The sequence below is a fragment of the Ostrinia furnacalis genome, unplaced genomic scaffold (assembly GCF_004193835.3).
Source record: "Ostrinia furnacalis isolate ACB-3 unplaced genomic scaffold, ASM419383v2 OfSCF2396, whole genome shotgun sequence".
Classification (NCBI taxonomy): Eukaryota; Metazoa; Arthropoda; class Insecta; order Lepidoptera; family Crambidae; genus Ostrinia; species Ostrinia furnacalis.
The window spans coordinates 319,014-332,828 of NW_021132635.1; the positions used below are offsets into that span (position 1 = coordinate 319,014).

Consider the following 13,815-nt stretch of genomic DNA (forward strand, 5'->3'; position numbering starts at 1 on the left):
ACTGCCAAAGTTTGATCAAGAAATCAGATTAGACGGACTTTCCGTTTTTAGACAAAAAGATTAAAATGAGGATCAGCACTGTTGTAGAAAATTCATAAAACTAGTATCTACGTTAATCTTCAAGACATAAGAAAGATATATCTTTTTGAATTTATTCCTATTCGAGCATTTAAGACACGCTTATTTAAATTATTGGTTAGCAAATGTTATTACACAGTGCANAATAAACAAGCAAAACCTTATTCGTTAGCAAATGTCATATTTATTTAAATGTTAGCAGCAATGTTTCTTGCACGGTTATGTTGGCAGGTTTGACTCTTACAGTACCTAGTGCAAGCGAAAACCGACACTAAGGTGACGAACCTTTTCATTCTGCGACTGTACATTTGTGACTTTACAATTGTCTGCTATAACAAACTTTTTATCTTTTTCTTCTTGCTATATGTTGCATAAATTAATAATAATAATTTGTTACTGTAAATTCTACCTTTCGACTGCTGCTGAGTTCCTCAGTTGCACCATCTAACTTTGAACGTAACTAGATCGATTACCTGTGCTTTTTTATGGAGTTTGAAAGACTTTTGACATTTTTTATACCTACAGTAAGATGGTGCAACCCAGCCTCACATTGCGGAACTGTGTATGTTCCTTGTGGCAGTCGCTTTGTTTTAACCAAAAAACAATTTTCCTCTATTTTCCTTCCACAACATTTATCTGTCAAACAAGAAAACTTCGTGAAGAAACGTCAAAGAACACGCAAGTCTACCTTTGATCACGGGTCGGCGTCGTGTCGTGGCGGCGCGTGCCTCTGATCACGGGTCGCGTTGTGTCGTGACGTGTGTCGTGTCGTGGCCGGTCGGTCAGCTGGACGGCGGCGGCAGCAGATGGTCTGGCACGGGCACGGGTCGAAGGCGCGGCGGAATCTTCTTTTGGGGACACAGCACCTGCGAACCATTCAATGTAGTGCAAACCAATAATGCCGATAATTCTAAAGGCGGCGGTTCACGCTGCTACAGATAAGCGACCGAAACGAAAACCGACTGCTCGTTTTATTTATTTATTTATACTTTTGCACAAAAAAACTGTACACGTTTTCACCATCAATCCCTAATTTTTAAGTGACCCCTATGATAACAAAACGCCTGTTAAGTGAACTGTCGCTTATACCAGAGTAAGTCATCTTCATTGAAACGCACGGGCGCGGTTTGTATGTGAGCGCGCCAACAAAATTCGGCGCAACCACGCCTGACTCCCCGCTAAATTTTGTCACATACAAACCGCGCTCGGTGCGTTTCTATAAAGATGACCTACTCATTTGTATTTACTCTGCTTATACGTTGCATAACGTCAATAAGTCGTTGCAAACCGCCGCTTTAATAACACTGAACTTAAATGTATTGTCGGTGATATTGAACAAACATTTCTTCTGTCTTTCTTTGTAACTTTCTAGGCCCTAGTAATTAAGGAAAAGTATTTTAGAGATTGCCAAGTGAAATAATGTAGTCTTGAAAAATTACTCCAATAGGTCGATATTTCAGTCGCCTTTGATCGCTCGTGACTACATATGGCGCTACTAGCGAGTTTTTTAACTGGCGCTATTCGAGAATGCTCACCCGTCGTGCGAAGAGGAAGCAGCCGGTATCGTCGGGCGGCGGCGCGGCGGGCGCTAAAGTCAGGTCCGGCGGCGCCTGCTCCTCGCCGTTCTCGCCTGCGGAGAAACATGCACATACTCATGTTTATTAATCAAAGTCAAAAGTCAAAGTCAAAATTTCTTTATTTGTTTAGACTAATAAATAGTTCTTACAAATCGTCATTTTGCTCTTAAGGAGCCTCTACATGTCTCATTTTTACCCTACCAGCGCTTCGAGACCAACATTTGGCAAGTGCTGAGAAGAAGCGCCGCAACAAACTCAGTCACCACTGTCTGCCGGTTAATATTAGTGTCCGACCGAATATGGATTTCAGCCGAAAACGGAAACGAAAACGAAGCTTCGGCTGCAGTCTCATTTTCGGCCGAAAACGAAAACGAAAATGANATAAATAAATAGCAGTAGTAGGTACATTCGATTCAGGAGCAGTTCACTGAATTTACCATGCGTTCTTGTATAGGGTATCTTATAAGAATGGGTATACAAAATTGCGTGGTATATTAAACAAGGTAGTGACGTGCTAATATGTAGACTTACAGATTACTTAAATACTAGTAGAAATGACTCGCATACATAAATTGGAATAACTTGCGATTGACCAGTCCCCGAAAGCAGCGCCTGTTCACAGACATGACGAGTGAACCAGCCATCGCTTCACTCGACCATATTAGAGGAAATGTAACGACCCGCCTCACTACGCCACCACCCCAGCCCATAATAAATAAATAATAAATATCCTTGGACATTTTACACTGAGCTTCTAGTCCCAAACTAATCAAAGCTTGTACTATGGGTACTAGACAACGGATATAAACAAACATATTCTTAAATACAATTTTTTTGTAAATACATACCTACATATTATAAGATAGAAAACACCCAGTCCGATACAAACAAATATGTTCATGCACACAAATGTTTGTACTGTGCGGGAATGGAACCCGCTACCTCCGGAATAGTAGTCCGTTTCGAACCACTACACCAAAATGTGCATGTGGATTGAGTGATCCTTGCTTCAATCTTAACAAAAATCGAGGAAGTTTTACTTAAAATATGTTAAAACATTGCGATGAAGTTAAAAAATTNCGGTCGACAATAATTAAAAAAAAATTAATAGATAATATAATGTGTTTGTTGGCATAATATCCTACCATTTCATAGTCCTGTACCTACTGTTATAATAATGTTGTGTCAATGAAGTTATACATTATTAAATTCAGTTTCGTTTAATAGCGAGCCTGAGCCGTGAGCCCGCAGCCTCTGCGCAATCTGCGATTGGTTGACGGGCGGGTGACCATGTTTTTTCTGTAAGCAAGCCCGGATGGCTTGCGATAATGCAATAACGCCTAGTGAGTAATAAGAAGTCTAGTGAGTAACACTAGACTTCTTATTTCTTAAACTCACTAGACACGCATCCATCGCGAAGAAAAAACAGTGGCAGGCTTGGGTGCAAATCGCTCTGTAAGTTAAGCGCAGATGTCTTAATCGGAGCGCGTTCGAAATGTTTGCTAAGCGAGGATCATAAGAGGCAAAATCTGCACCTGATGAAGTTTGAGAAAAGTTTTGATTGATTTGCTTTTAGCCCTTTTGTCGTAGCTCAAGCTCAGGACAGACGTTATAGGCCAGTAGAATTAAACACAAAAATTGATTAAATCGGAAATAATTCCTACAAAAGATTTTTTTGCTTTAATGGCTTCATTGACTCAATAGAAAAAATTAACAAAAAGTTTGAAAAACACTTACGTTACAAAGCTGATAAGTTTGGCGGAACACTTCCTAATGTACCATTTCTTTTAGACCGTCGCATTGAGAAAGACCAAGTCTTTCTCTACAAAGTTTTAAATAACCATGTTGACTCCTCTTTTTTGTTAAGTAATATTAGTTTTAGGTGCCCTCGGACGAGTTCGCGTTCTACAAAACTTTTTTCTATTTCTCTCACTAGGACTAATTATGCTAGCAACAGTTTTGTACCTAGATCTTGTAAGGAATATAATAATAGGTTTAACACGATTGACATTTTTAATTCTTCCTTACCATCTTATAAAAAACAATTGAGAGAATGTTTGAATATAATTAATTATACGTATATTTTCTACTTTGCCGAACTTTAGCGCGAGAACGGTTTGTCCAAAACATATGAATTTGGTCTTATTCAATGCAGGATTAAGTGCCCTTCAACCGTCATGAAGACCACTTTTTGATAGGGTAAGTCCTTTACGCGGTATAACCGGAAAACCGAAAAAATGCCCCTTTCGGGGGCCCCCACCACTTAAGCACAACTCCGTCGAAGTCGAAAACTTAGGAGAGTCTTAATGGGCAACCAATGAAGCCATTAAAACAATAAAATCTTTTGTAGGAATTATTTCCGATTTAAAAGCTAATTCTACTGGACTAACAAGGATTTTTTGATTTCGAGGTATACGACTAACAAACGAAAAAAAAGCGTAGTGTCGTGCTCACCTCTCGCGAAGACATTGAGTTCGGTGAAGCAGCCTGTCTCGATCATCTCGGCCTGCCACGGGATGCTGACGGAGCCGGTGTTGAACTTGCCGTAGAAGGTGTCGTCGGCCGCGTCCAAGTTGACGCCCTTCACGGTGGAAAACTGCTCGATGTCGAGCACGTCTTTGGCGTACACCGCGTGCGGCTGTAATGCAATAATTTGATTGTAAGTTTAAAGCAGTTGGGAAAAAATACAGGATACAGGGATCTTGCCTAATAATGGATAAGTCATTTTCAAGTCAATCAAATTAAAATAATTATCAGTTTAAGTTAGGCCATTTAAACACGTCGCAAGCTTGCCTTACCAACAGATCGGGACATTATCTTATCTTATCTAGAGGGCCGCGCATGGGCGCAGTGCACGGCGACCCAGTGGGATCTTTTGTGCTTCCCTATACCTTAATTTATCCCCCCTCATCCGCAAAGATCCCATCCATAATTATAGTAAATCGAGTGCTTAGGTGAGAAGGACTATAATCTTCTGTTGATCGGGACATTACATAACATCGGCTGGTGAAGTGAAGAAGTGACAAATCTATAAACCATTCACCCCCCATTACACGAATGCTAAATTAGAAAAATCCTGGAATCCTTGAGGTTTGAACTAGGGTCCCGTAGGATGCGGCGCGCCGCCCGCGCCAAAGCGCCAACCTGTCCCTTAACTCCATCTGCGAAACTACACTACACTTACATCGGGCACAAACGGCGCGTCCACCATGCCCGCTTCAAGCCTCGCAGAGTTCAACTGCGCGAAAAGCGGTGCGCCTTAACCCGCTTCATAGCAAGCGCATACGATGAACTTAGTAGGGCTACTAAAGTTTCGGGTCTGTCTGTCACTGTCACACATTTTTTTCCCTTTTTATATCTGCAATCGACTTAGGTCATAATCAGATGTTTTGTCTTGCTTTTTTGTTTGTGTTCATGGGGAGGGGTATTCCAGTAAATTCTCTCCCTCGATTTTTACTAATTCACGTAGCAATCTAGTCCAGCCTTCCAATATGTCACTCATGCTGGCATGTTGCTTTGCGTGAGAGGGATAGCATCATTCGAAAGTTTGAATAACGTTTCTCGAAGTAACCCTTGCTTGCTGTGTCTTTATTAACCAGTTTGATACTTGCAGCAAGCACCAAGATGCTTAAGGTCATACTTTTTTTAGCTATAACGCACATTCACTATAATAGAAAATTATTTTTTAAAATTTTTTTACTTTTTAATTATTTATAATATGAATTTTGGTATTTCATCATAGAAACATGCTGAGACAAATTAGAAAAATCCTGGCGTCCTTGAGGTTTGAACTACGGTCCCGTCGGATGCGGAGCGCCTTCCGCGCCGTTGCGCCAAATCGCCACCCAGCAACAGCTGCGAAACTACGCTACACTTACGTCGGGCACAAACGGCGCGTCCACCATGCCAGCTTCAAGTCTCGCAAAGTTCAACTGCGCGAAGAACCGATGCGCCTTAACCAGTTGAGCGCCCGCGCACTTGCATAGCAACCCGCTGCATAGCGCACAGAGACTAGTGTCTTGAGTGTTGATTCAAAGGATCCAGTGTCTTGAGTATCGGTTTGCTACTTTACTGCTTACCTTACTTACAACACAACTCCACGTAAGTTAACCTTTCATCGCAGCTCAGGCATGCCCCGCGTAGTTTCGGATCGATCTGTCACTTGTCACTCGTGCTGACATCTCGCTTTGCGTATAGATGACCCACGCTGAACTGTCCCGCCAAACTCAATGACAGGGGGGCGCTACCATCGTTCAACTATATGGTTTCCAACATGGCAAAAATCTGAACCAGCGATCCGGTATTGACGGTGGCGCCCCACTGTCAATGTCATCGACAGGACAGTCCAGTATTTTGGAACTATAAGAGGGATGGCATCATTCGATAGTTTGAATAACGTTTCTCGAAGTAACCTTGCGTCTTAAACAGTTTGATACTTGCAGCAAGCATCATGATTACGAGAAGTCACACTTTTTTCTTGACTTTGGTGGATTTTGTTTTTAACCACAATGAAAATTCACTATGATGGAAAATTATTTTTTATATTTTTATTTATTTTTATGATTCTTGAGATTTCATCTTAAACACACACTGAAACAAATTAGAAAAATCCTGGAGTCCTTGAGGTTTGAACTGGGGTCCCGTCGGATGTGGAGCGCCGTCCGCGCCAATGCGCCAACCGGCCGCTTGATCTTAGCTGCGAAACTACGCTCCACTATCTCTTTCTACTTACGTCAGGCACAAACGGCGCGTCCACCATGCCAGCTTCAAGCCTCGCAAAGTTCAACTGCGCGAAGAACCGATGAGCCTTAACCAGTTGAGCGCCGCGCCGGCCCGCGCCGCAGCCCAACCGCGCGCCGGCGCACTTGCATAGCTACCCGCTGCATAGCGAGCGCACAGAGAACTAGTGTCTTGAGTGTTGATTCAAAGAATCCAATGTCTTGGAGCCTTGATCAGTTTACTACTTACTACTAACCTTACACTCGCATAGCAAGCGCTTACGAAGAACTAGCTACTCAGAAGTTTCGCGTCTATCTGTTGCTGTCACTCATGCTGGCATTTCGCTTTGCGTGAGAGGGATAACGTTTTTCCGAGTTTTTTCCCTGTAGTGTCTTAACCAGTTTGATACTTGAAGCAAGCACCAAGATGTTCTCGTCACACTTTTTTGTGGCATTGTTTTTAGCTACAATGAACATTCACTATGACGGATTTTTTTTTTTATGTAATTTTAATTATATTTTTTATGAGAGAATAAATTTTATAATATTACATTAACTTAAAATGACTAAAAACTAAAATTTAAAAATTACTAATGATAAAAACTATTTACAAAATAAAAAATACTTCACCCCCAGCGCCGCAGTCAGGAATCGTGCCCAAAAGGCTGGCAGCATTGCCACGTTGAATGGCCAGGCTAATTCTCTGACCAAAATAGCTGCCAGCCTTTTGATCACCGGTCACCTCGGTGAGCCTCTTTGCCAGTTCCTTATAAAAGGAACGAGCGCTTGGACCCCATGGTCCCATAGTCTCAACCCCAAACGTCATCTCAGATACATACTGAAACAAATTACAAAAATGCTGGTGTCCTTGAGGTTTGAACTGGGGTCCCGTCGGATGCGAAGCGCCGTCCGCGCCAATGCGCCAACCAGTCCCTTAACTCCATCTGCGAAACTACGCTACACTTACGTCGGGCACAAACGGCGCGTCCACCATGCCAGCTTCAAGCCTGGCGAAGTTCAACTGCGCGAAGAACCGATGCGCCTTAACCAGTTGAGCGCCGCGCCGGCCCGCGCCGCAGCCCAGCCGCGCGCCCGCGCACTTGCATAGCAACCCGCTGCATAGCGAGCGCACAGAGAACTAGTGTCTTGAGTGTTGATTCAAAGGATCCAGTGTCTTGAGTATCAGTTTGCTACTACTACTTATCCTACTTACAGCAACTTGACGTAATTTAACCTTTCATCGCAGCTCAGGCATGCCCCGCGTAATTTTGGATCTATCTGTCACTGTCACTCATGCTGGCATTTCGCTTTGCGTGAGAGGGATAGCATCATTAGTAAGTTTGAATAACGTTTCTCGAAGTAATCCTACAGTGTCATAACCAGTTTGATACTTGAAGCAAGCACCAAGATGTTCTCGTAATTTTTTTTTTCTTGACTTTTGCAGCTTTGATTTTAGCTACAATGAACATTCACTATGATGGAAAATTATTTTTTATTTTTTTACATTTTTTACTTACATATTTCTATGATTTTTTAGATTTCATCTCAGATAGATACTGAAACAAATTACAAAAATCCTGGTGTCCTTGAGGTTTGAACACTACGGTCCCGTCGGATGCGAAGCGCCGCCCGCGCCAATGCGCCAACTGGCCGCTTAATCCTAGCCGCGAAATTACGCTCCACTATCTCTTTCTACTTACGTCAGGCACAAACGGCGCGTCCACCATGCCAGCTTCAAGCCTGGCGAAGTTCAACTGCGCGAAGAACCGATGAGCCTTAACCAGTTGAGCCAGAAGTTTCGGGTCTATCTGTCACTGTCACTCATGCTGGTATTTCGCTTTGCGTGAGAGGGATAGCATCATTCGAAAGTTTGGATAACGTTTTTCAACGTATAGTTCCAAAATACTGGACTGTCCTGTCGATGACATTGACAGTGGGGCGCCACCGTCAATACCGGATCGCTGGTTCAGATTTTTGCCATGTTGGAAACCATATAGTTGAACGATGGTAGCGCCCCCCTGTCATTGAATTTGGCGGGACAGTTCAGCGTGGGTCATCTATAACCCAGCAGTGTCTTAACCAGTTTGATACTTGCAGCAAGCACCAAGATGTTCCACGTCACACTTTTTTTAGGCTTTTGTGGCATTGTTTTTAGCTACAATGAACATTCACTATGATGGAAAATTATTTTTTATTTTCTTACATTTTATTTATTTTCATGATTCTTGAGATTTCATCTTAAATACACCCTGAAACAAATTAGAAAAATCCTGGCGACCTTGAGGTTTGAACTAGGGTCCCGTCGGATGCGGAGCGCCGTCCGCGCCAATGCGCCAACCGACCTCTTGATCCTAGCTGCGAAACTAAGCATCTCTTGTACTCACGTCAGGCACAAACGGCGCGTCCACCATGCCAGCTTCAAGCCTCGCAAAGTTTAATTGCGCGAAGAACCGATGAGCCTTAACCAGTTGAGCGCCGCGCCGGCCCGCGCCGCAGCCCAGCCGCGCGCCGGCACACTTGCATAGCAACCCGCTGCATAGCGAGCGCACAGAGAACTAGTGTCTTGAGTGTTGATTCAAAGAATCCAAGCGTCTTGAGTCTTGGTCAGTTTGCTACTTACTGCTTACCTTACACAGCTTACTCCACGTAACCTTGCATGGTAACCCAGGCATGCGTCCGCGTATAGGAAGCGTATACGAAGAACTAGCTACTCAGTAGTTTCGGGTCTATATGTCACTGTCACTCATGCTGGCATTGCGCTTTGCGTGAGAGGGATGGCATCATTCGAAAGTTTGGATAACGTTTCTCGAAGGAACCCCTGCGTCTTAACCAGTTTGATACTTGAAGCAAGCACCGAGATGTTCTCGTCACACTTTTTTCTTGACTGTTGTGGATTTTGTTTTTAACCACAATGAAAATTCACTATGATGGAAAATTATTTTATATTTTTTTACATTTTTTACTTACATATTTCTATGATTTTTGAGATTTCATCTCAGATACATACTGAAACAAATTAGAAAAATTCTGGAGTCCTTGAGGTTTGAACTAGGGTCCCGTCGGATGCGAAGCGCCGCCCGCGCCAATGCGCCAACCGTTCTCTTGATCCTTGCTGCGAAAATAAACACTACTAGGGACTACAATACTCACGTCAGGCACAAACGGCGCGTCCACCATGCCAGCTTCAAGCCTCGCAAAGTTTAATTGCGCGAAGAACCGATGAGCCTTAACCAATTGAGCGCCGCGCCGGCCCGCGCCGCAGCCAAGCCGCGCGCCCGCGCACTTGCATAGCAACCCGCTGCATAAAGATCGGGCGCACTCGCTGAACTTGCTTGAGTATTTCTCTTGCTCGTGCTGGAAGCAAATGGAACTTTTTAGGCTATAATAGGTATCTGCAGGACAAAAATACCCTTTTGAGTTACCTACAGTGCGAAAAGAAAGGGCTACATGAACGCTCTCTGAAGAATGTTCCAGAAAAACAAGTGACGTTTACCCTCCGTATCCCACAAGAGACAAACGCGCGTCACTTTCGCGTCGTAATTAATGTGCGTCGCTTATAACTGTCACCTTAAAATTGTGAATTCCGTCAGATTGACGTAGTTAAATTACAATCTAACCTAACCCACAGCACAGAATAAGTAATAGTACAGGTACAGAAGGATTACTCCGCAAGACGATTTAAATAAATGCGAGTCTTGCTACGACGCGAATTGACGCGATACAGTGGAATTCAGCTCGCACAGCACTACGTACCTACAATTTTATTCACCTACAAGTTTTGTCTCTTTCTATCGCGTGCCTCTAAACTCTTCTTACGCTGTTAGGGTTGCTGTCTAGTGAAAAAATAATTAATCTACTCATTTGTAATGAGGTACGTATGTAGGNTGGAAAACCTTGGGAGAGGCCTTTGTCCAGCAGTGGACGTCATTTGGCTGAAACGAACGAACGCATTCTGAGCAGTAGTCATAGTAGGTTAGGTTCCTATACTATCCTAAGAATTATTGATTACCTACATGGCCAACATACCTTTCAGCATCTTTGGGAAGCGAAAAAAAAAAGATAAATCCGGTAGATTACTTTTCGAATTTAAACACCCGAACGCCGCACAATATTTATTTCTCTTTATGTCCGCTTTTAAATAATACTTCGATCATAGAATTATAATCATACTAAAACGCACGCCAGCGTCCTGACGAGCGCGCGCGTGACAATCGACTGATATAATACCCGCCGGCGGGGCGCTTCGCTGTAGGTAATTATCGGATGTACCGCGCGGAGTGAGCCAGGCCTGCCCACAGTTTACAATCTCACTCGTTTTATTATAAACTGACGGAATTCACAATTTCAGGTTGACATTACTACTATTCTAGCCAATCTAGTTGTAATAGAAGCGTTTTCACAATAGAAATATTTACTCTGTCTGACAAGGTGCTTTGAATAAAAGTTCATAGGGTGACCTTCTGCAATGAGGGCTATCGTTTTAGCGCTCACCAGTTGGAGCCACTGTAGAGTAAGGTCCTGTCCCTTGCTAGTAGCGAAGACAGTGGCGCCAACTGGTGAGCGCGAAAGTGGTAGGAGGACTATCGCATTTGCACTCATCAAGATGGCGCGACTGTAGAGTAAGGTCCTGCCAATCGTCAGGGGTGCCAACTGTTAAGTATAAAAACGATAGCCCTCATTGCAATTAGGTAGGTAGGTAAACAATTCCAATATGCTGGAAATTGATACACATTTTGACCTTGACCCTTGGCACATCACTGACCTTGACCCGGCGGTCGACCTCCTCCCGCTTGACCTTCTCCTTGCGCGCGCGGAAGGGCGCGCGGCCCTCGATCATCTCATACACCAAGCAGCCGAAGGAGAACCAGTCCGGACTGAACGTGTAGCGCTCGTTGTCTATGACCTGGAAACACATAGACAATGGATTAGTTTATATATGTCAACGCGAAATTGTGAACTCCGTCAGTTTATAATATAACGCGTGAGATTGTAAACTAATAGTGGGTTAGGTTAGGTTAGATTGTAATCTAACTACGTCAGATTATAATTTGTCGGAATTCACAATGTTACGGTGAAATATACAAGATGAAGGTAAAAGTGGAGGGATTCTGGTACCCTAATATTAAAGGGAAGAGCTATCCCCCGCTCCCCTGGAAAATAGATCAAATCTTCCAAATTTGAAGATCATCGTGCTCCTGCAATGGAGACAAAATGACCTGTTGATGATAACCATAATTAATTATGCAATGCTGGGGACATGCGCATGTGGCCCGCGCTAGCAGGATATCCCCTGTCCCTTGTGGAGTGTCCCCTTCCCCTGTGGGGCGTCCCTTGCCCCTGTAGGGTGTCCCCCGCCCCCCGTGGGAAGTCCCTTGTCCCACGTGAGGCGTCCAGTGCCCCTTGGGGCTTCCCCTGCCCCCTATGAGACACCACCTGCCCCCTGGTACTACCTCGGGCGCTATGTAGCCCGACGTTTATGGATGGGGCATCCCCTGCTCACTGTGAAGCGTCCCCTGCCCGCTGCGGGGCGTCCACTGTCCCCTGAGGAGCGTCCCCTGTCCCCCCTTTGTAATACTTCGGGCGCCATGTAGCTCACGGTGCCGACGAGGCCGCACACGCTGCCACCCTCCGGTACATCTACGGCCAGCCCTAGGTCCGTGATGCACCGTGGCCCGCACTAGCAAGATGTCCCCTGCCCAATGTGGTGCGTGTGGGTGTCCATTGTCCCCTGTACCCTTTGGGTGTCCCCTGTACCCTTTGGGTGTCCCATGTACCCTTTGGGTGTCCCCAGCCCCCTGTGGGGTGTCCCTTGCCCCTGTAGGGCGTCCCCTGCTTCCTGTTGCAGTACCTCGGGCGCCATGTAGCCCACGGTGCCGCGTCGTATACCAAGATGACCCCGGCTCGTATCCTCCGTGCTGTAGATGGGGGCATCTTCTGCCCCCGTGGGCCGTCTGTGAAAAGCTTTTCCCACCAGTTTCCTCCGCATCAACTCCCGTGTAGCCAGGATCTAAGCTTGCCTTGGCTGGTGTTTAAATACGTACCTCTGGCGCCATGTAGCCGACGGTGCCACCCTCCATAATATCTACGGCCAGCCCTAGGTCCGTGATGCACCGTGGCCCGCACTAGCAAGATGTCCCCTGCCCAATGTGGTGCGTGTGGGTGTCCCTTGTCCCCTGTACCCTTTGGGTGTCCCCTGCCCCCATTTGGGGTGTTCCCTGTCCCCCATTTGGGGTGTTCACTGTCCCCCATTTGGGGTGTTCCCTGTCCCCCATTTGGGGCGTCCCCTGTCCCCTGTGGTTGTACCTCGGGCGCCATGTAGCCGACGGTGCCGACGCGGCCACGCACGCTGCCGCCTTCTGATACATCCACGGCCAGTCCCAGGTATAAGATGCAACTTGGCCCGTGCTGGCAGGACGTCCCCTGTCCCCTATGGGGCATTCCCTGTCCTCTCTAGGGCGTCCCCTGCCCCTTTGGCACGTTCACCGCCCCTTGCTTGTACCTTGGGGGTCATGTAGATTGTAGCCCCGGCTCACATCCCCCGTGCTGTGGATGTAAGCGTCCCCTGCCCCCCTGGCCCGTGTGTGAAAAGTTTTTCCCACCTCTCGTTCCCGCCGCATCCTCCTGTGTAGCCAGGATCTACAAGCTTGCCTTCGCTCGTGTTTAAGCACGTATCTAGGGCGCCATCCCACGCTGCCACCCTCCATAATATCTACGGCCAGCCCTAGGTCCGTGATGCGCCGTGGCCCAAGCTAGCAAGATGTCCCCTGCCCAATGTGGTGCGTGTGGGTGTCCCTTGTCCCCTGTACCCTTTGGGCGACCCCTGCCCCTTGCCAGTACCTCGGGCACCATGTAGCCCACGGTGCCGCGTCGTATACCAAGATGACCCCGGCTTGCATCCTCCGTGCTGTGGATGTGAGCGTCCCCTGCCCCCCTGGTCTGTGTGTGAAAAGTTTTTCCCACCTCTCGTTCCCGCCGCATCCTCCCGTGTAGCCAGGATCTAAGCTTGCCTTGGCTCGTGTTTAAGCACGTACCTCGCGCGCCATGTAGCCGACGCTGCCACCCTCCATAATATCTACGGCCAGCCCTAGGTCCGTGATGCGCCGTGGCCCGTGCTAGCAAGATGTCCCCTACCCAATGTAATGTGGTACGTGTGGTGTCTCTTGTCCCCTGTACCCTTTGGGTGTCCAATGTACCCTTTGGGTTTCCCCTGTCCCCCATTTGGGGCGTCCCCTGTCCCCTGTGGTTGTACCTCGGGCGCCATGTAGCCGACGGTGCCGACGCGACCGCGCACGCTGCCGCCTTCCGGTACATCCACAGCCAGTCCCAGGTATAAGATGCAACTTGGCCCGTGCTGGCAGGATGTCCCCTGTACCCTATGGGGCATTCCCTGCCCTCTTTAGAGCGAATCTCCCCTGTGGGGTGTCCCCTGTCCTCTGTGGTGT

General features: G+C 46.3%; 1 protein-coding gene across 1 annotated transcript in view; it reads right to left on the bottom strand.

Moving 5' to 3' along the window:
• Nucleotides 1–514: 514 nt before the first annotated feature.
• Nucleotides 515–13,815, bottom strand: part of Gprk2 (G protein-coupled receptor kinase 2) — a 30,574-nt gene continuing 17,273 nt past the window's right edge. The window contains exons 7-11 of the mRNA XM_028308227.1: nucleotides 11,136–11,276; nucleotides 9,524–9,727; nucleotides 4,110–4,293; nucleotides 1,614–1,708; nucleotides 515–944 (exon numbers count right to left, since the gene is read on the bottom strand). Coding sequence (XP_028164028.1) covers nucleotides 861–944; nucleotides 1,614–1,708; nucleotides 4,110–4,293; nucleotides 9,524–9,727; nucleotides 11,136–11,276 — 708 coding nt within the window. The 3' untranslated portion in view covers nucleotides 515–860. The remainder of the gene's footprint in view (nucleotides 945–1,613; nucleotides 1,709–4,109; nucleotides 4,294–9,523; nucleotides 9,728–11,135; nucleotides 11,277–13,815) is intronic.